Below are 22676 nucleotides of genomic sequence, written 5' to 3' on the forward strand. Positions count from 1 at the left end.
AACAACTGATTAGCAGAAGACTTCTTCTAATGCATGACAATACTGAGAGGAACATAGAGTTCCAGGTTTAACTTACTACAGCTGGATTTCTTACATTTCTTTCAGCGATTTTTTTCTCTTTTTGAATATTTCCCAGTACAATAGTCTTTACCAATGTACAGCATAATATTCTTCAGTTATAATTCAGCTCTACTGAACCACATAGAGCAAACCATTTATTTTATTTTTATTTATTTATAACTGTGGCAAGATCAACCAGAACAATATAATTATTTTCTTTTAAAATATTTAAAATAGCATATCTCTAAAAATGATACCTCATTAAAAAATTATTTTGAGAATTCTTTTGTATTTTATTACTTTACATTGTAGTAAAGTTCATGTATATCATGAAGAATACATATAGAACATATGTATTGTTAGGGGCTAAATGCTCAATTATATAATTTTATATATTTACCTGATCTTTGATGAAGCATCCTTTCTTACTAAGTGTGATCCTTTTTCTGTTGCATTGAATCAGTTTGGCACATCATTTGAACAGGAAAACAAAGTAGCTATTTGAGGCTAAATTCGCAATTAGATATAGTTATCTCAGTTATCAGCTGTGTATCTGCACTTGATATAGTTCATGAGTAAACCAAACTCTTAGTATGGGATTCAGAGGAGGCAGTTTGTCATAGAAAACCGTGAAGAAAGAAAAGGTGTTAAGTCTATCTTTTCGATCTCTCAGATATTCTCTCTTAGCCAAAAGGGACAACCGTGTCCTGGGGTGCCTCAAGCACAGCATAGTCGAGAGAGGTGATTGTCCTGCTCGAGTGCAGCCCCACCTCGAGTGCTGTGTGCAGTTTGGGTGCCTCAATATAAGAAGGACATCAAACTATTAGTGTGTGTCCAGAGGAGGGCGACCAAGATGGTCACAGGTCTCGAGGGCAAGACTTACGAGGAGCAGCTGAGGTCACTTGGTTTGTTCAGCTTGTAGAAGAGAAGGCTGAGGGGTGACCTCATGGCAGTCTGTAACTTCCTCAAGAGGGGCAGCAGAGGGGGATGTGCTGATCTCCTCTCTGGTGATCAGTGATAGGACATGAGGAAATGGAATGAAGCTGAATCAAGGGAAGTTCAGATTGGACATTAGGAAAAGACTCTTCACTGAGAGGGTGATGGGTCACTGGAACAAGCTCCCCAGGGAAGCGGTCATGGCACCAAGTTTGTCAGAGTTCAAGGAACATCTGGACAATGCTCTTAGTCATATGGCTTAATTTTAGGTAGTCCTGTAAGGAGCAGGGAGTCGGACTCAATGATCCTTATGGGTCCCTTCCAACCTGAGATATTCTGTGATTCTACGATTATTTCCCAGCAGAGTACCCTTACCATCTGCCTACCTTGCAGTCCTTTTGCCCTGATTGAAAGTTGAATCATTTGGAAGAAAGAATTCCAAATTCAGTGAATTAGGGGGAGCAAAAAGAAAGATGTTCATGGTCTAGTACTTTTAGGATATCTGATGGGACAATGAGAATTACGGCTTCCAATCCTTACTGAAAGGATTGCTTCTGTTTTATCTGATAAATCTTTATGTAAAATGTATTAAAGCCTTGTTGCGTGGTTCAGAACAGACCCCCTCACCAAACTACAGGCCTGCAGAATTCTGCCTCTTGATCACCAGAAATGTGTGATCTATTATGTAACATGACACTGGTTTATGGACTACTGCTCTTAACACTGTAACGTAATAAATATACATTACATATACATGGAAATAAGAAAAAGCATAAAATTAACTGTGCAAATGGAAATGTAGTACTGAAACAATGTTTTAACCTTTTGTGACATTCAATTTTAATAGATTTATAGGTAAATTTTAATTCCAATTTAGAGTTAGATAATTTCAGGCATTTTTTATAAAAAGTGATTTTTAAACTCATGGCCATTGCTGACAAATTCACCTTTAATTAATACATAACTTTGTATTATTCTTTTATGGCTTTAATTATAATGTAATTATTTAGTTTGTTATTTATTAATCTTATGATCTGTTTCACCTATTACAATAATTTAATACGCTAGTTTTGCAAATTCTTATAGTTCAGAATCTTCAGATGTTTTTCATTCCTATGCCATAGTTCCAAGAACATTTTCCTTTTGCATGCTTTAAATTAAAAGTAGATCACTTTCTTTTATAGGATCTGCAGCTGATCTTTGTAAAATGGCTATGGTGGACATTTTTACCTCTGTTGTCATTTCTCCGACTTTAACAGCCAGGTTAGTAATGAATGACTGCAAAACTGTTTGATTTAAAAACAAAATTAGTTGAAATGAATGTTTCTCGCATTTTAAGCAGCTGTAGAAATACTGTGTATGCCTCTGAATCTTTTAACAAGCAGAGACTTGTGGGATGGTTTTATACATTCAAAATTGTATCTTTGTGCTTAAATGATTGGATCTGTAAATTCATCCCAAGGCAATGAAGTGCCCTCGGGCCATTTAAACTCAGTTAGATCTAGTTCAGCGGTAGTTCCGCATCTTTGAAATCAAGCCCACTGATCATATCCTTCCTGTATTTTGAGTGTATTGTACGATGGGAATTGAACATTCAATGGGCTGGAAAAAAAAAAAAAAAAAAAAACAAAAAAAAAAAACAGGAATCAGGAAGTTAGTGCTCAAGAAAAATAAATGAACATTTTTTATTCTTGTATAGATGGCTTTCCTTTGCTAAAGAAAATCTAGGTCATCATGATTCTCTTCTGTTGTGACTGCTTATAGTTGGGTAGGACATCACAGAATGTCCTCAAGATTTTTCTGCCACTATCAGAGATAATGAAGTCTACTTTTCCTGTAATAAGTGAAGAAGTGGATGGTGCAGAGAGCGAGAATTATTATTTGCTGCCATAGAAAGGTACTTTGAAGGCAAACATGCAGAAAAATATCCCAAACTATTGGATTCTCATCTTTTGTAATGCTGTAGTAAATAATCCAGTAGAACATGAATTTTCGCAGTAGAAGTTCAGATAAAAGCAGAAGTAGCAGAACATCAGTGTTTCTGTTGTCATCCAGAAGGGGAAATCATAAAAACTTAGCTGTAGCAATCATATATTAAGGACTTCAGTGGGAGTTTAAGTCAGCACAAAGTAACAGTCTTTGGCCTTCCAAACATACTTTGCAATTATGTGTAATATCTAAGCCTATAAATACTCTGTGAGTTAGTGTGTGTATCATTTACACACAGCAGCGTTGCTTGATCAATGTTTCAAAATGTAATTTCTAATTACAAATATAAATTGCACGTGTTGAATTCAAACGTAGAATCACTCCTATACCAAAAATAAAACTTGATCTGAGTAACACTCTTAAGTGGTCTTGCAACTTTTTGAGCAAAATATTGCTGAACTACTACCAAAAAAAAAAAAAGAAATAAGTGGCCTGGTAGTACAAATCTGCAAGGGGAGATGATTCTTTGGTGAAGATACTGCATGCATTCAGACAATGATATGTGTATGTATTAAATGTTGGATGATGCACTATAACATATTGCGTTGTACGTTTTGGGGCAGATTCTCTGAGCTGATTATAATTTTTTCTGCTGCCTGAGTTGTACAAAGAGACCAGAATCTGGCAGCTGTGGCCTGGTTGAAAATTTCAGTAGCAGGCATAACTTTGAGTTAGATTAGCAGTAAAGCAGCTGCCTTCTGGGACTCACAGCCAACAGTCTTTAATGGAGGAGGCAAGTGGAGGTGGTGAGAGGACAAAGAACATACTTCTGCAGTTCCTAGTTAGCATACAGATATTTAGGTTCAATAACGAGGTGTTTGTTGTAATTCTGAGAAAGCCAAATTTTTTTGTGACTAATGCTGTGTCTGACAAAACTCATGAATGTTTTCTTCTCTCAACACAAAATTTTACTTGGGTTGTCCTTTCTTAAAACTATTTCTCTTAAAGAAATAATGTCACCAAATGGCTAGGGAGGTAACAGATATGGGGAAGTATTGACGTTTTACATGTTGAATTTTCTTGTGTTGTGAAAACATAGGGGAATGGCTACCCGAGACATTAGTAAAGTATCGCTCCCTATCTTTCTTATTTCTATCATAAATGTCACAGCTGGGAAAGACCAAGACTGCAAAGGCATCTGAAAGAGACAGGATGTTTTAAACTGGAATTTTGAACTCCTGCCAGCCATTAACAACTGAATGGCTTTGCTAAAGGAGAGCCTTTTAATAGTCACTAATGTCTCCTTGCTGTAATATTTAGTAGGTACTTACAAGACAGGCTTGTCAAAAAAGCACAATCAATGCCTTTATAAATTCTGTGAACACTCACCTGATTGGATGGTGGCATTTGAAAGCATCACTGTGGTCTTGCCAAAAGAATATGGGACTGAAACTTGAAAATTTGTGTTTCTACTTGTCCGCCAGGTGACATTCATTTAGTTATTTTTTCAGTGGTCTGTTTCTTGATTTTCTTCTCAGTCAGGTCAAGATAATGATCCTAACATCCTTTATAAAGCACTTTGAAAAATATTGTTAAAAGGAAGTGTATACATAATTGGTGCTATTGTTGTAACAGTAGGAATGCACGGTAGCTCTTCCAAAATGAGAAATATAATCAATTTCCTATTATCATCCCATCAGATCATATTAATTCCAAAGATAACATGCTACTATCTTTTATACTATCTTCACCTCCTTGTAAGTATTTTTTTTCCCTATTAGAACTTCTAATTTTGGAAACAGGTTTTTCACTTTGAACAGCATATCAAAGAGAAGTATCTTTTATATATGCTTTAGAAGTGATTATGAACCCCACACTTACACTGGGAGACAGTATCCTATTAGGCATAGCCAAATAGTGACTAACACTCATTGTTTTGTCTTCCTTACCTTAGAAATAAATTAAAATTAAAAAAAAGTAAATTCTAGATAAGGTCTTACAGTTTTTCATGTTAGTTTGCAGTTTTCTCCACTGGCAGCACTGCATTTATTTTTCAAATGCTGTAAGTTGTTCAGCTGGGATCAAGCTCTGACCCAACAGTATTAAGCTTCATTTTTGTAGGCCTAGTAGTCGGCAGATTTTCAGTTATTGTTCGCACATATGATGTTGTATTTGGAAGTCAGGGAAAGGTAATCGAATTATATTTTCATAATGCTTCATCAGAGAGGCCCCCTTGACAAAACAGTATATTCCACTGTGACTGATCAATGGCTGTTCTGTCAACTAGCAGTCTCCTTTTTTTCTTTGTGTTTCTTCATCTTTTAATTCAAATGCCAGTCTAGCAACTTACGCTGTTTACAATAAAAAGTAAATCAGTTAGTTGGAAATAATTTTATAGAAATGGGCAAAAGCAGCATTAAATGCAATACATATGATAAGGAACTGATGTTAGTATGGGTTAGCTACTGGCATGAATGTTAACATCTCTTCATTTTGTGTGGCACCGGTGAGTAATCAAAATGATTTCTTCAGACTTCTTCCATATTACCTAGATCTTTGTTAAGATGCTGTTCTGCTGCTGATGTCTAAGTTGCTTACTGAAAATGTGCTGCTGACATAAATTATTCAAGTGCCAGCTTTCTCCTGTCTGATACAATTCACAGAACCTCCACACAAAGTTTCCTGCAGGCAGATGATAGCAAAGAAACTTCTGAAGTGAGATCAAGGCAGCTGAAAGAAAGATTGATGGAATTGATGAGAAAGGTACCCAGATGGACAGTTGTAGTTATTTTCAGTGTTTAAAACATCATTGCAGTGGCAGACACATGGTAACTTGGTAAGAAAGAAGAATGCTAACAAACTGTGGAAGAACTGCTGCCTATATCATTTCTTGAAAAAATTATCACTTTGTAAACTGAAGATGCACTGATGTTCCTCAAAGTCTATCTAGTGCTGCATGGACTTCTCAGAAAGTCGTTAAAGATGATAATATCCCCAAAACATCCAAATTAAATTTAACAAGTCTACAGAACTATTGAGTAATTTGATGTGAATCCAGCAGTTCTACTTTCTCACCAATTTATTGTTCCTTCAGCACTGGACCTGTGCCATAAGCACACAGCTTTACTTCTCAGCATGTCCGGAGTCTAGTTAAAGAGACAGGTTCAGCAACAGGCCAGATATAAAGGAATGATTCGAAAAGGAGGAGCCACCAGCAAATAAAAGCAAAAAGCACAATCTTATTTTCTTGGTCCTAACTGCTTTTCAGTAGCAGTGGATGTTGGAGGTTTTGTATGTCTTCCTCAAGGAACAAACACTTTAATCAACCTAATTATTTCCCAAGTTGGTGAGCTGTAAATGCAGCTTGCTTCTACACAGATAGCTAAATTAGTTAGAAATGAGAAATGTCCCTAATCGTCCCAGGAGCAAGCATTGTGTTACATGACTTAGATTATTTTCAGATAAAAATTATGTGATCAATCACAAATGATTCATTTGTTGGAAGTGACTTCAGTTTTAGTTAGACACAAGAACAGAGAGGTAATTTTATAAGGTGTGTAGGGATTCAAGTATTAGTACTGTATTGACTGCTTATTGTTGCTCAGATTCATACAAAAAGACATAAAACCATCTTCTTTATTATATCATAGCTTGAACCAAGTACATTCCATAAACTGCTTAGTGCTGCTGCTATGTGTGATGATTTTCTTTAATTCTGTGCATAAATCCTATGTCCCATTATCTCTTCTTCAGGATTTAAAGAATTGTTTTTACTCATGTTTCTTCTGTAGCAGTTATCCAGGATTTTCAAGTAAAAGCTTATTGCTCTGGTACTCTGCCCACAATTCCCAGTATATCCCAGCAGATCATTCTAAAGGATTAACTTTAGAAAGATGGTCAACTTTTATTCTTAGCCTAATACTGGAGAAATAGAATCACAGGGAAAAGATAAAAGCTTTGGATTCTGCTTGAGAGGAGAATAAGATTTTTGTTTCACAGACATATGCTTTTGTTTCAGTAACAGAAGGAAACATCCTAGGCCATGCTGCTATGTCAAAAATGACTGTGAGCTCTCCATCACTGCTATCCCAGCCCGGTATATAGCTCTTTGCTTCCCAAAGTGGTCAAATAATATTGTGTTTCTAGGCATGCTGTGACTTAGGAAAATCATTACTTTCCTCAAACATTCAAAGCAGTATTTTGAGTGTATCCACAAGATGGTGAAATGTTGCCTGAACACTTCATGCATAGTGAGCCAGAACAAGTCAGAATTATTTATTCTTTATAGAAGGAGCTAAATATATTTAATATTTAACTTAAATATCACAGCCAAAAAGGACATTCATGACGTACCAGGTTTTTCAATGTTCCTTCATGTGTGTCATTCAACACAAATAAATAACTTGCGTTTACAAAACCATTTGTAGGTCACCTACAAAACGTTTTAAAACACTTTGGATACATGCAAAAATTCTATTCTCTTTAATTAACCATCTGTTCAGCTTCCTGCTCTTCATGATGTAGCTGTTGAAAAAATAAATTTCACAAGTTAGGAGAATTTTTATACTTAAAATGTTAAAATGTTGAAATATCTTGGTCTTTATTATGGAAACACTGAAAGAGGTAGCTTAAAATTAATACAGGTAACATCTATGCAGGCATATCTTAAGCTATAGCTTTTATACTACTGCATTAGAAATCCTTCAAAAGAAACTTGAAAAATCTACGAAATATTACAAAGTTATCATAACCTTATTCCTTAGTTATGTGACAACTTAAAATGCATTCTTTCCACTGGAATCTGTGTGCTTTTGTGGGGAAACTGACACAATTAAATAACAGGTAGTATTAGTAGTACCAGAAAAAAAAAAATACAGTTTTAGTGTAGGGAACATAGAGATTTCTATGAAGAATCAGATCCAACATCCATCTGGTCTGTTATTGCTGAGTGTGGCCAGTAGCAGATGCTTCAGGAGGAAGGTGTAAGATCTGTGTTAGGATAGCCTGTGTGTCTGCAGATTTTCAACTTGCTCTGATTTTGAGGATGAGTCTAAGTTCTGAAATAGAAGATTTAAAAGTCTTCCCCAAAAATCATTGTATGTGATAATTTCTAAATGTTCTTGAAATCCATACAAGTGTTTATTACATGAGCAACCATTCTGGCTTTTTCTGGCAATGTGTTTCATTACATGCCTTTTAAACCAGTATTCTGTTTTATTAAATATCAATTTATTAAGTATGAATTTATCAAATATTCAAATCATTAAGTTATTTTTCAGTTACAGGACATAAAATCTCTTTCCATTTGTTATTTTTTTTTCATATTCCCCATTTATCTGACTTCAAAATACCTTATTCTTTTTATAATTTTTTTCTTACCGCTTACCAGCTTTTATGCTCTTTTGGGAATCTTTTTAATTCTGATCTTTTATTATTATATACAAAGCCTTTAACCATGTACTCTCCTATCTGCAATTTTGAAGTCTCCCATTACGCATTTAAAGGTTTCAAATTCAAAATTAACAAATGTAATGTTAATAGTTGGATGATTATTTTACTCTCAAAAATGGGGGATAGCAGAGGATAACAGACAAGGATATTAATATTTAAGATATAAAATCTGATACTATTTTATCAGAAAATTGTATTAATTTCAATGATCAGGGGCATAGTACTTTTTTAAATAAGAAGAAAACCATGTGTGAATAGAAAATGACTGATTTTTAAAAGTATTTCTAAATGTTTCTTGTGCTATCAAGTGATCATTAATACTCTTTTTAAAGTTGTGTGCTTTTAGTAACATTTTAAAATGTTTATACATTTTTTAATTGTACCTACATAAAAACTTAACTTTTAACATTGTCTTATATTCTTATGTAATGCATTATAGGATTTTTTAATTTTTAACTAGAATTTCTACTCAAACAAATAAGCTATGATGGATTTCAAATAACTCATTTTTTTTCCTTCTTCTCCAAAGAGAATCCTTTGCCTTTAGAAAATCGCTTGTTCAGTTATGATTTAATTCTCAGCATGACTTTAAATTAGAAATAAAATATATAATTTTGCATGGAAATTTTACCCTTGAGTACTCTAGCTCAGAATCAACTTGATGGTGCCATACCATTTTTTTTTCTGAAGAACATAGAATCATTGAATTATGAAATCCTAGAATTGTTTAGGTTGGAAGGGAATTTAAAGATCATCTAGTTCCCACCCCCCTGCCATGGGCAGGGACACCTTCCCCCAGCCCAGGGTGCTCCCAGCCCTGTCCAACCTGGCCTTGAACCCTTCCAGGGAGGGGGCAGCCACAGCTGCTCTGGGCAGCCTGTGCCAGTGCCTCACCACCCTCACAGGAAAGAGCTTCTTCCTTATATCTAATCTAAATCTACCCTCTTTCAATTTAAAACCATTACCTCTTGTCCTATCCTTACACCCCCTGATCAAGAGTCCCTCCCCACCTTTCCTGTACCCCCTTTAAGCACTGGAAGGCCACTATAAGGTCTCCCCAGAGCCTTCTCTTCTCCAGGCTGAACAGCCCCAACTCTCTCAGCCTGGCCTCACAGCAGGGGTGCTCCAGCCCCTCAATTATCCTTGTAGCTGCCTCTGGACACGCTCAAGATGGTCCATGTCCTTCTGATGTTGGGGGCCTCAGATCTGGACACAACACTGCATGTGGGGTCTTACCAGAGCAGAGCAGAGGGGGAGAATCCCCTCCCTTGACCTGCTGGCCACACTGGTCTTGATGCAGCCCAGCACACCGTTGGCTTTCTGGGCTGTGAGCGCACACTGCTGGCTCATAGTCAGTTTTCCATCCACTAACACCCCAAGTCCTTCTCCGCAGGGCTGCTCTCCATTCACTCCTTGCCCAGCCTGTACTGGTGCTTGGGATTGCCCTGACCCATGTGCAGGACCTTGCACTTGACCTTGTTGAATTTCATGAGGCTCATACAGGCCCAACTCTCAAGTATGTCCAGGTCCCTCTGGATGCCATCCCTTCCCTCCAGCTTGTTGTCCACACCACACAGCTCAGTGTCATCAAGAAACTTGCTGAGGGTGCACTCAGTTCCACTGTCTTTGTCTCCAAGAAAGGTATTAAACAGTGCTGGTCCCATCGCTGACCCCTGAGGAACGCCACTTATCACTGCTCTCCACTTGGACATTGAGCCGTTGACCACAACTCTTTGAGTGTGACCATCCAGCCAATTCCATATCCACTGAGTGGCCCATCTGTCCAATCCATGTTCCTCCAGTTTAGAGACAAGGACGTCGTGGCACAGTGTCAAATGCTTTGCACAAGTTCAGGTAGATGGCAACAGTTGCTCTACACTTATCCACCAATGCTGTAACCCCATTGTAGAGTGTTACCAAATTTGTCAGGCACAATTTGCCCTTAGTGAAGCCATGTTGGCTGTCACCAATCACCTCCTTATTTTCCATGTGCTCTAGCATAGTTCCCCAGAGGATCTGCTTCATGATTTTGCCAGGCACAGAGGTGAGACTGACTGGCCTGTATTTCCCTGGGTCCTCCTCTTCCCTTTTCCCCTTTTAAACATGAGGGTTATGTTTCCCCTTTTCCAGTCAGTGGGAACTTCACCAGACTCCCACAACTTCTCAGATATGATGGATAGTGGCTTAGCCATTTCATCCACCAGTTCCCTCAGGACCGATGTGTGCATCTCATCAGGTTCCATGGACTTGTGCACCTTCAGATTACTTAGATGGTCTTGAACAAGACCTTCTCCTACAGTGGGTAGTTCTTCATTCTCCCAGTCTCTGCTTTTGCCTTCGGTGTCTTGAGTGGTGTGGCTGGGCTCTTGCCAGTAAATACAGGCAAAAAAAGTCATTGAGTACCTCAGCCTTCTCCATATCCTGGGTAACTAGGTCTCCCTTTTCCTTCCAGAGTCTTCCCTAGACTTTTTCTCTAGTCTTCCTTTTATCACCAACATACCTATAGAAGCTTTTTTGTTGCTCTTGATGTCCCTGGCCAGATTTAATTCTATCAGGGCTTTGGACTTCCTAACCTGATCCCTGGCTGCTTGGACAGTTTCTCTGTATCCTTCCTAGGCTATCTGTCCTTGCTTCCACCCTCCGCAGGCTTCCTTTTGTGTTTGTACTTATCCAAGAGCTCTTTGTTCATCCATGCACGTCTGCTGGTCTTCTTACCTGACTTCCTCTTTGTTGAGATGCATCACTCCTAAGCTTGGAGGAGGTGATCCCTGAATATCAACCAGCTTTCCTGTGTCTCTGTTCCCTCCAGGACTTTATCCCATGCCTCTTTCCCAAGCAGATCCCTGAAGAGGCCAAAGGCTGCTCTCCTGAAGCCCAGGGTAGCGAGCTTGCTGCATGGCCTCCTCACTACCCTAAGGATCTTGAACTCCACCATTTCATGGTCACTGCAGCCACGACTGCCCTTGAGCTTCACAATCCCCATCAGCCCCTCCCTGTTGGTGAGAACAAGGTCCATCATAGCACCTCTCAATGGCTTCTCTGTCATTTGGAGAAGGAAGTTCTCATCAATGCATTCCAGGAACCGCCTGATGGAGCTAACCAACAGAAAACATCTTGAACTCTCTTAGTCTGGGCTCTCAGCCTGGTTTTTGGTCACAGTAAGATGCCCTTAATTACTTACAGAATCACAGAATCAGATTGAAAAAGACCCTTTGAGATCATCAAGTGCAACTCTATCATGCATGACAATCAGACCCTCTTATTTAAAGCTTTCCCAGTTACCTAATTTTAAAACTTGTTTTAATTTATTTTCTGGTCAAACTCTTAAACCAGCCAGTTAGATGTAATGTGTGAGCTCCTCTCAGATATTCTTTAGGCAATATACTTACCTTACACATATGGCTTAGTTTGTCTCATTCCCTTCCTTCGTGCTTCCTGTGCTTAGTTAGACCTCTCATGGGAGTGTCAGAGGCTGTGATGAGAAAAGTGAATTGAGACAGCAATTGAGATTGAGGTGAGTTTTGAGGGGTCTGGAATAGGCATGTGGTGGGTCCAGATTGCCTGCTACCAAATGATGGAGTAAATTAACCGACAGTTAGTCTGTAGGAATTCATCGGTGGTTTATATTTTGTATTATCTTTGTGCAGACCAGTCTGGAAGACTAGACCATGTTGTGCTTTGGATGTGATGTTAACAGCAGTAAAAATTTTTCTGTTGATACAAAAACTTATCACAAAAATGTACAGAGGGCTATTCTCTGTCTAACTTCAGGTATCCAATGTAGGTAGCTGTTCTAGGAGGTCATACCCCCACAAAGTCAATGCAGAGTTGGGGTTTTCCAGATGTCAGTTCAGAACATCTAAGTCAGAACCTACCTTAGTCCCTTGGCTATCGAAGGAGCGTAAATTTAATTAGTTTGATCATCTCTTTGCACATTGTAATGGCATGAAACACTAAACATGGCTGTTAAAAATGAGCTTCCGAAAAATACTACTATGACAATCTTGTCTTTTCCTTTCTTTCCCTATCCTCCACTGTCCTCTTCTACAGGGTATTCCTACAATAGAGTCTACATCATATCATGCCACAGCACTCTATTTTCATTTTAGACAAAATGTTGATTCCTTTAATGGTAAAGAAATTCAGTTGCTCACCAATAAGGTAATGCTGTTTTGTTGAAGTCAGTTCAATAGTGTACTTATTTCTAGGCAACACATTTGAAGTAGTCATGGAAAAACTTGCCATTCTGTACTTTAGAACAGAGAGGTCCAGATCTGGAATATAATGCTTTACAGTAACAAACAAAGTCCTCATTTGTTCTTAGACAAACTGGCCTGGTAATAGGGAAAAATACACTATAAGGAGCCAATATGGCCTCATAAATAGAATGCTATGAAAAAAAAAAAAAAACCCAAACCTCTTGATAATAGTTTAATTTGTTTTGGTATATATAAGTCAATAATATGATTATGATAGAGAAATGGTAAATAGGTGGATCCACTGAGGGCCTGAGAAGTTTAGTCTCTGTATTGTTTCAGAGGAAACTGGAAGAATGATGAATGTAGCATTGAAGAGAATAAAAAAGATTTCCTTTTTAAAATTCTGTAGTGCAGCATAATAGTTTAAGAAGAATATTGTGTACTGGGCACACTAAACTGGTGTCAAAAGGCATGTTCAGCCTGTCAATCACAGAAATACTTCTGCATTTGGAGGTGCAGGTTGTAGAAGTATCTCCATCCTACACCACAATCATACTCAGACGCTGGTCACGTTTCTCAGTAAAAGAAATCATCAAAAATAATGCCTATCTGCAGGCAACTGAGAAAATACTTAATAAAATAATATCTTGTAAAGTAAAGGCATTCTTATCATCTGTAGAACAACAAAAATATTAGTCTCTGCCCAGTTTGCAGTTTCTAATCTAGCTCACCAAACCTTCTAGCAAGAGATAATGAGAGGACCTTGCTATTTCAATATTCCTCCAAAGTGGAGGTGATTCAATTAAGCTGTTAAGCAAAAGTATAGAGTTTTTTTCAAACTTCTTTCACTCAAAAGTGTGTGTGTGCATGCACTGGAATGGTGAAAGCTATGAATTTTGCATGTAAAAATTGTTTTGATTTTTTCTTTCATCTGCACTGATGTCAAATTGAATGCTTCCTTCTGTGGAACAGCATATTGCATGCAAGTGTTATTACTTTGACAACCCTGAAAAAATACAGGTGGCCTTGTACTATAAACCTGCAAGAGTAGAACCCATTAAGTTGTTGTGAGATGGATAATAAAAAGAGACAAGAGATCATTTTTAAAAATCTAACTTGTTTGATGAACATTATGGAGGAAATAGTGTATACTCTTCCACATAATATCTTTCATTTGAAAATTGAAGTTTATTAGAAATACTAATTTCTTAGGTCTTGCATCTCCAAGATAAATATTATCACCATTTTCTAATTGAATGTGCATTGCTTAGCAGGAGAGTAGCAGAGCTAAACAGAGAACCAGAAATGCTAACTTCTAGTTCTCTATTTTATCAGACAGAATATTGTCCTGAACTTCAAATTAATCACTAGATGTTTAAGATGTGGTAGATGTAATTCTGAAACTCTGTGCAGTTCCTCAGTTAACTGGAAATATAGCTGAGCTGTGCTATTCGGGACGATAAGCACTGAGAATCAGGGTCCTCTAGCCCAGATGGAGAACCAAGCTAAAATACTGTGCTGCTTTCAGCAGATGAACTGGAGCATGTAGAGTTGTGTCAATTCTATCGTGCTGCCCAGGTAGAAATTCCGAGTTCAGTTCACATTGCTTCCACAGGTTTTCTGACTCACATAAGGTAGCACTGACCTCTGGTCCAACCCTGCTCCTCCTGAACTCGGTTTTATTTTTATTGTGGAGATGAGGTGATCAGTTGATCCAGTGCTGAGTGGTTTTGAAAATCCAGTTATTTTTCCTCCATTCCTAAATCCTGATAAATGTATGATAAAATTTTAAATATATATTGTAAGTTCTTCTAAGAAAGGACTTTTCCTTATCAAATATTCAGAATACAGTTCTCTAATTCTGACTGAATGCATGAGACACTACTCTGATACAAATAATAACCACTCTATCACATTTTTATTGCATTGGTTTAATCAATACAATTATTTCCACTTATTCCATGGATTCACAGTATATTCATATTAAATGTTCACAGTTCTTTCTGATTGATATCTTTTTACTTGTCATTTCAATGATTACGAGGAATGACTTGCTTTAATTAATTTACTTCCATTGGAAATTATAACTTTTCATGTAACTGTATTCTCTTGCTACAGATGATCCTGGTCTTTTCATCTGCATCTTTTTGTATCTTGTGGCCCAGTTTCCTATTAGAAATATGTTAATCTGCTTCACTCTGCTTCTGACTGTATTGTAAATGACTAATAATTTAAGATCTATTATTAGAGTTCATCACACTGTTAGTCAATGTCACATTGTAATTTAAGGCAGTGTGAAACTATCTTAGGATATTTTACTGAAAGCTGTGAAAAGTTATAAGTAGTAACCATACTGATGTTTCAGCCATATGTAAAGAATTATTTACTTGAATAACTGCTAGGTATTAAGTCTACAATGGGTATTTAATTTAAACATTACATACAAATTGCAAAGCAATTTGGAAACAGGTGGTACAGTTTCATGACTCCCAGCTACAATAACTAAAGAAGTGATAAAATAAACTTAGAGATACAGTCTAATCAGATATGGAGTATTTTTCCTTCCTGGGTGAGAACTACACTCAGGGATTATATGTGGTACATAATATCTATTCTGCCGTGGACTTGATTCAATCAAATACATTTATTATTGCTATTGTGGAAGTACTTTTGCACCCAAACCAACAATTTAAGGCACTAATCCTGTAAACACTGAACAAGTCCATATGCAAGAGACCTATCAATGTAGAACTAATATAGACAAAGAGAAAAACAATGCAGCACTATAAATTCATTACAAAACAGGTCTAACTGAAGAGCTCAGGTACACGTAGTTGCATGGCTTTCAAGATGTTACTGCTTTCAGCTGTACACTTTGTCCGTACAAAGGCAACTGTCCTGATAGCAGAGGCAACAGATCAGGTTGTGTATCTCTGCCTGCATTTGCATTCTTCAACCTGCTTGTTTGTCAGCATGAGGACACCTGCTTTGCATTTAAGTGAAAAGATTATTTCCTGGAAAGGACTCAAGACAGTGGCCAGCTAGGAGTGAACATTGGTCTACCAGTGAGCCAAGTACTCTTACTATTGACCTAATTTGCATTAGTGAAACAGCCCATTTGCAACCACATTTATTCCAGCTCAACTTGAAAAAAATCAAGCTATATTAACAAACATAGCCTGTGTCTATAATTTCTTGTAAATTGCTGAAAATTACATTGGTTGTAAGTAATATCTTGTCACATCATCAAATCGCTGTATGACATTTATAAGCTAGCAAGCACAGTTTGGGTTTATGACCATGGCCTTTACGTTTTCAGAATATGTGGAGTGGCAATCCTTTTAACTCCATTAATGATTTTTAAATTTTCTTAGGTCGATTATTTTCACTTTAACATATCCGTTGTGCATGTGACAATTAGTAGACGATATAAATGGAAAGCACTGTTAGCAATTTTTTATATAAAGTCTCTGACATTTTTCAGGTTAATTGCCCAAATTCATGACGAGTTATTGTTTGAAGTAGAAGATTCTCAAATCCAGGAATTTTCAGGTAAATATAATCTCTCTTGCTCTTTTTCCTCCACCCACTTTTTTCTCCCTATAACCTGTGATTTCTCAGAGGATAAAGAATTAATGTAACAAGAAGCAGTACATTGATTCTTATGATTAAGAAAATGTATACTAAGCAGATTTTTCTGAATGTTTTCCAGCACTGGCTCTTATGCAGATAAGACCTTATATATTTCTCTTCTGGAGTTCATCAACATGTTTATTTGTATTTAGTTTTCTCATCAAGATTCCCTCATCCAATGTGTGAATCCTATAAAGTTAAATAATAATACTTTTTCCAAGGTTTCATAGGGTTTAGCAGGAAATAAACTAGCTTAAAAAGAATGACTGCAAAAGTAACTTCCTAAATACTTATGATTGGGGCCTGTTAATGTAAAGAAATATGAAATTCTTTATGGAAGAATATAATGTACTGTAATGTCTAAGTTAGTTTACTGCTTTTTTTATATTAAGAGAACTTTATGATGGAACTTCCAAGGTTAAGGGTTAGTAAAAAGTTCCTGCCTACATTTTTATCCTCTTGTCTGACTTACTTCCAGACATTATTTCCTAAGACAGAGTTTGTGTCTCAGTATCTGGTACAAATTTAACTAGCAAATGAGGGCACATAGAAGTCTGTTGGTCTCTTCTCCAGTAACTAGTGGATTTATTCCTGTAGGCACCAAATATTCATTCACAAACTTTGGTATAGTTTGAAGCTCAGCAATACCTTTGGCTAAAACAATTAGCATAATGTGACAAATATTTTAAAGAACTAATGCAAGAATTATCTTCCATTATAACCTAAACATCTAACAAAAAATTAATTTCACCTTCCTGCGTTGAGTTCATTTAAACATTACAATTTGCTGTATTAGTCTCATTTCATCACTGATCCCTCTTGTGAGTATTAGTTCATAATGAGAACATTAAACCTCCACCTAATCAAAACAAAGAACCTGGGAAATATTTAAGTTCAATATACTAGGGGCATCGTAATGAATTAGGTTAATATATTAACATTTGACCTCTAAATACAGGAGTTCAAATCTGGTTTAAATTACAAAAAACACCATACAATTTATCAGAGATTGCAGTATCAACTCAGAAAAGGCCAATGGCTAAAAGTGCCATAGTTTCCGAGTTTGAAAGTGTAGTATATTGACTGAGATCTGTAAAACAGCGTAGAAGGATTTTTATTATCTTATTTTACATCAAATGGCATTAAATATAGAGCTAATATTATACCCAAAAGATAAAAATAATTCATGGTTGCTTGTATATGTAGAAAATCACAGATTCTGCCCTCATTGAGTCAAATTCTGATCTCCATTACTAGTATGAATTCGTAGTAAATTCAGCAAAATCAGTACATTTCCACTATAACAGAAAAAACCTCTAGCCATTGTATGAATAATGGTATTAAATTATCCCACTATAGAAACATGATGACTAGAGGCTTTTTCTGAAAACACAAAAAAAGTCTCGTTCCAATACTCAAGGTGCTTACACACCACAGGGTAACTAGTTCATATATCTCCACATCTGCAGTGCGCAGAACAAACATACCTGTAAATTCCTTGTTCAGCTTCAAAGTTATCACCATGCATTTGAAGTTGCTAAGATGACCTTTAGGAAATGGACCCGGGCAGTCTAGAGGTCTGAGATACCTTGGAAATTGTCATTGTACTTAACAGAGGCTGCCAAGCTTGAGGGTTCAAGATGGAAGTTTGTTTCATTCTGCTGACTGAAGACTGATTTTTAGTTTTGTCTGTACTTTGCCCTAGGAGGCAAAGAAAAGAAAGAAAATTCTGCATTACAGTAACTTTCAGATACACTCACCTCAGAACAGAAGAGTGATAAAATGTCTTTTCCTTAACACTAAAGACCAGCCAAAGGCATTAATTTCCTTCTTAATTTCTTCATTCATTCATTTCCTTCCCCTTCATTCATCACTGGTGAGGCCACACCTGGAGTGCTACATCCAGTTCTGGGCTCCCTAGTACAAGAGAGATATGGACAGACTGGAGAAAGTCCAGTGAAGGGCCATGGAGGTGATGAAGGGACTGGAGCATTTCTCCTACAAAGAAAGGCTGAGAGGTATGGGACTGTTCAGCCTGGAGAAGAGAAGGCTCAGGGAGATCTGAAGGGAAGGGACATAGAAGACGGAGCCCAGATCTTTCCTGTGGTGCCCAATGACAGGATCAGATGCATGGGTACAAACTGAAACACAGGAGGGTCCCTCTGAGCATCAGGAAGCAATTTTTTACTCTCAGTGTGACTGAGCAGTGGCACAGGATGCCCAGAAAGGTTGTGGAGTCTCCAGCCTTGGTGATATTCAAAAGCCATCTGGAGACGGTCCTGGGCAACTGGTTCTAGATGGCTCAGTTGAGCATTGGGGTTGGACCAGATGACCTCCAGAGGCCCCTTCCAACCTCAACCATTCTGTGTTTTGCGAATAGTTCTGCTGCTGGTAAAAGAACTAACCCACGTTGTCTTAAAAGTGACTGAAGATGGTTCTTCCTTCAGTGTCATTAATGAATATTTTGCTTGATCTGATTAGGCAGAGAAAGGGTGCAGCTGCACGAGCATGTAACTCCAGTCAGAAGTATGACAATGAAACAGATCTCCCTGTTGTCCTCAGTCCGTGGTGTGAACAGTTTTGGTTCACATCACAGAGCAGTCTAAGAGTAGTTGACCTAGATTCCTTTCAGATGAAACTAAATAGGAAGACTCTTTTCTCCTAATTTTTTCCAATTATTTCAGGAGCTGCTAACTGAGATAACAAATTAGGTGTGTGAGTTTTGAAACAAAGAAGGAATATCAGTAGGATGTGTGCTCCTAATTCACTTTAGTGCTTTGAAAGTCCAAATATGGTTTTCATCCCTTTACCCAATGTTCTTTCTCCCTTTTTATTTAAGCCCTTACTCTTCTTACTTTTATTTGCCAATATTCTTTAGCTGTCAACTTTGTCTTTACATATCTAATGAGCTTTTGTCCATTCAGAAACTTTTAATTACAGAATCTGCTGAATTGCAGTTTCCAGCCTGCAGCTTAATGATCCAGAGAGAAATCTCAGTTGCACAGTCACAAAGCTCAGTAAAGGGAAAGAGTGGACTTTGATGGCTTTAATGGGCTACATTTCAGTGCTGTGTTAGTCTCTGGCATTTAGTGTGATCCAAGAACCACTGGCCTACTATTCAGTGTGTTTGCATTCTGATTCCAGTCATGCTTCTGATCTACTTTTTCAAGAAAATAACAACAAATATATGTCTCAGTTTTCTTATTTGCAAATAGATATGAAATCTTAAAATTCTTTTAAGATTTATACATGAAGAATGTAAAGGTAAATGGTATTATTTCAGTTAGATCATAGTGCAGAACATAAGCCTTCTCAGCAGCATTTGCCTCATGGAATTGTCTCTTTTGCATTGTTTTACAACATTAACATGTCTATTTGCTTCTAAGATTTTCCTGAGTGAAGACTGAGAATTGCCACAAGGAAATCACAATACTGGTGCTTTCTTTATTCCTGCCTAGGACTTCACAGACCACAATAAGACTTTTCAGTACTTTTCAGTATACAGAAATCCAATTTATACTGCACCTAGTAACCTATGCCCAACAGATGACTTTGAATCTTTTGAATTTGGTAAACAAGGGGCAAGCAACGAGGTGCTCTTTTTTTCTAATACCTACTTTTGCACAAAATACTGCTTGTAACTGTAAATGTTATCTGTATTTCAGAAGAATATCTTCTTCAGACAGAATCCATCACTCACAGTTTTATAGTATGCATATGGTTCAGTCCGAATGGACAAGGCAAAACATCATTTATTTATAACAAGGCTTTGAGTGTCCAAGCTTTGACATACTTTGAAATACAATAAAACACATACTAATTTGAATTCTGTAATTTTCAACAAAGATATGGCTTATTATTTGCCTCAATTCTCTGTTTAGGGCAAGCACAAGACAGCAAAAGAGATTTTTGAAAATCCTTATTTTCTATTAAAGGATGCCTGGAAAGATCAAATCAAAACATTTGGCAGAAATTGGTTTGGTTTTGGCAGAAGACTGTCAGCTTTACCATCAATAATCTGCCTGGTTTCTAGCCAGCTTGCCTGTCTGGCTTCCTCACATCCTGAGCTCTCCAGCAGCCCAGGAAGCAGAAAGGCAGATGATATTTTGGGAATGACAGAAACTGGGCCCTTGGATCTGAGAGGGTTCAGCATCCCTGAATTCTTAAGTCTGTGTAAAAGGCTGTCTCCAAGTCAAACTATGAGTCTGCCTAAGGACTCCGGAAGAGTATTCAGGAATTGCAGAACCCACTTTTTCATATTGTGGAGACTATTTCTGAGACTACCTTTCCATGCTGTTTGACACGCCTCTTTGCCCTTGGATTATTCAGAATACATTGCTGCTAAAAGGGGGAATACACTTTGGGGTGAAGAAATGCAGGATAATTTTGTTTTTACAGTACAGGGATACCTGCAGTTACAACTGTAAGAGCAGGCTTCTGATGTGTACTCCATATATACCCAGTGGATTTGAAAGATGAACTTTACCAATGGTGATTACAGTGGATTGTTCCTTGTCACTATGCTTCCTTAATTGCATCCATTAGTGAGAAGTATAATTAAATGACAGACACTTGGTACTTGAAATAACATATTTTTGTAGAAATACGTGTATTCCAGTACCTTGTGTTCAATATCACAGTGCATTAGGATAATTTTTAAGGGCTTTTTTTTGTATTTTTTAGAACTCATTTATAATCATACATTATTGATAGAATTTAAAAAGTTAATTTCTGCACCCATTCTTATACTTAATACATGTAATACATAGAGTTTTAAACAATTTTTCTGATATTTTACCAGGTATAAAATAGTTCAGCTGAAATACTTACTTTAAATGTAAGAACACCAAAAGGACAAGTCTAAGAAATAAAATCAAAATAAATTAAGCCTGTTTATTTTGATATTAAGATCAACTAAGATTATTACTACCTAAAGAAGCATATCTTAGATTTTTGTTTAAATCTGACAATACAAATTTTTGGGTCATGTACAAATTCCATTTAATTTAATTTTATTCTGCTACATTTTCCCACTTAATGGATACTGAGGCAGCTGCATAAAAAAGTGCACATGTTCAAAAGGGGACTCAAATAACAGAATAACAGAAGAATGAACCGATCATCACAAGTTAGTGACATTTTCTGTCCTCTGATCTGCCTTTTTCTAACTTGGAAAACACTGGTGCATAAACTAAAGATGCCTCCAGATAGCTTTCAATTTGCAAAAGTCCCTATTTCATAGATCATATGTCTGGCCAGCTTTGACATGTTTCTGGAGTCATAATTTCATAGGTGAGTGAGCTTGAAAAATGTCTTCAGTTCAATAGGGACAAATAAGCTTTTGTTCCACAGCAGGCATGCGTGTCTTTTCTTTGCTTCTATTCACAACACTTTCAATAAGCGTATTTATTCTGGCCAGTATCAAGAAAATCTAATATATGTTAAAATATATGTTAAAACTTCAGTTTCTCTATGTTCTCTTCATTTTGCTGTCACCAATTTTTTTTCATACATAATATTTTAACATGACATACTTAGTACTTACAAAGCATTCCAGAATGGGTATAATCAACAAATCTCATAATTGCTGACTGTGCATTTTGAGACATGTGAAGGTTGAGAGAACAGCATTTAACAGATGCCATTGCAGTATATGGCTGGCTGCAAAGGAACATTTTAAAATTAATAATTTATGTGCCCTAGATATGCTAGATTCTTGACTGAACAGAAATAATCATTATCTCAGAAGCCTCCAATCTAAATCTTAGTAAAGAAACAAAAAATTAAAGAGTGGTAGAGACAGATCTATTTAAATGTTGTTGTCACATTTGCTAGTGACCACACTAATGCATACGAGATAAAGAAGATAAAGAAGATACAGTTGTATATGTCTGGATTGTTTATTTTGAACCTTGAAAAAGAGGAGAGTTTTCAAGGAGATTTGAGAGAATAGTGGGAGAATCAGATATTATATACATAGGACTAAAGGGGACTTCTCCTGCAATTACATACCACCATGCCATATGGTCTCTTTTATAAATGATCATCTCCATATGAAAAATTACTCCCACTGAGAGACTGTTCCAGAATTTCATCTCACCAAAATCTAGAACTTTACATTTCCAGCCTAAATTTATTCAGTCAGTTTGCCTATTTATTTTTGTTCAAAGACTGTCATTTAATTTAAATGCTTCCTTCTTCACTGTTTACTGTTTTAGCAGATTACCAAGCAGGAATGGTAATCCAGCTGCTTTTTCTTGGTATTTTTGTTATCATTACATAGTTATTATTTCATTCAAAATCTGTTGTAAAGTAGATGTAGGCAAATCTTTTCGATACTTGCAAAGGTATAATTTCAAAAGGCTGAAGTGCAGGCAAACCAACTTCAGATTGCTCGAAATGAATGGTTTTACTATGCCACCCACTAAACTCTGAGAAGAGATGGAGAAGTCAGTGTGACATGAGAAA

General features: G+C 36.8%; 1 protein-coding gene across 1 annotated transcript in view; it reads left to right on the forward strand.

Annotated features, from left to right (window-relative positions):
- Positions 1-22676, forward strand: part of POLN (DNA polymerase nu) — a 103239-nt gene that overhangs the window by 75215 nt on the left and 5348 nt on the right. The window contains exons 21-22 of the mRNA XM_032987335.2: positions 2181-2259; positions 16060-16127. Of these exons, the coding sequence (XP_032843226.2) occupies positions 2181-2259; positions 16060-16127 (147 nt within the window). The remainder of the gene's footprint in view (positions 1-2180; positions 2260-16059; positions 16128-22676) is intronic.

Source organism: Tyto alba, unplaced genomic scaffold (genome assembly GCF_018691265.1).
Source record: "Tyto alba isolate M040663 unplaced genomic scaffold, T.alba_DEE_v4.0 Super-Scaffold_6, whole genome shotgun sequence".
Classification (NCBI taxonomy): domain Eukaryota; kingdom Metazoa; phylum Chordata; class Aves; order Strigiformes; family Tytonidae; genus Tyto; species Tyto alba.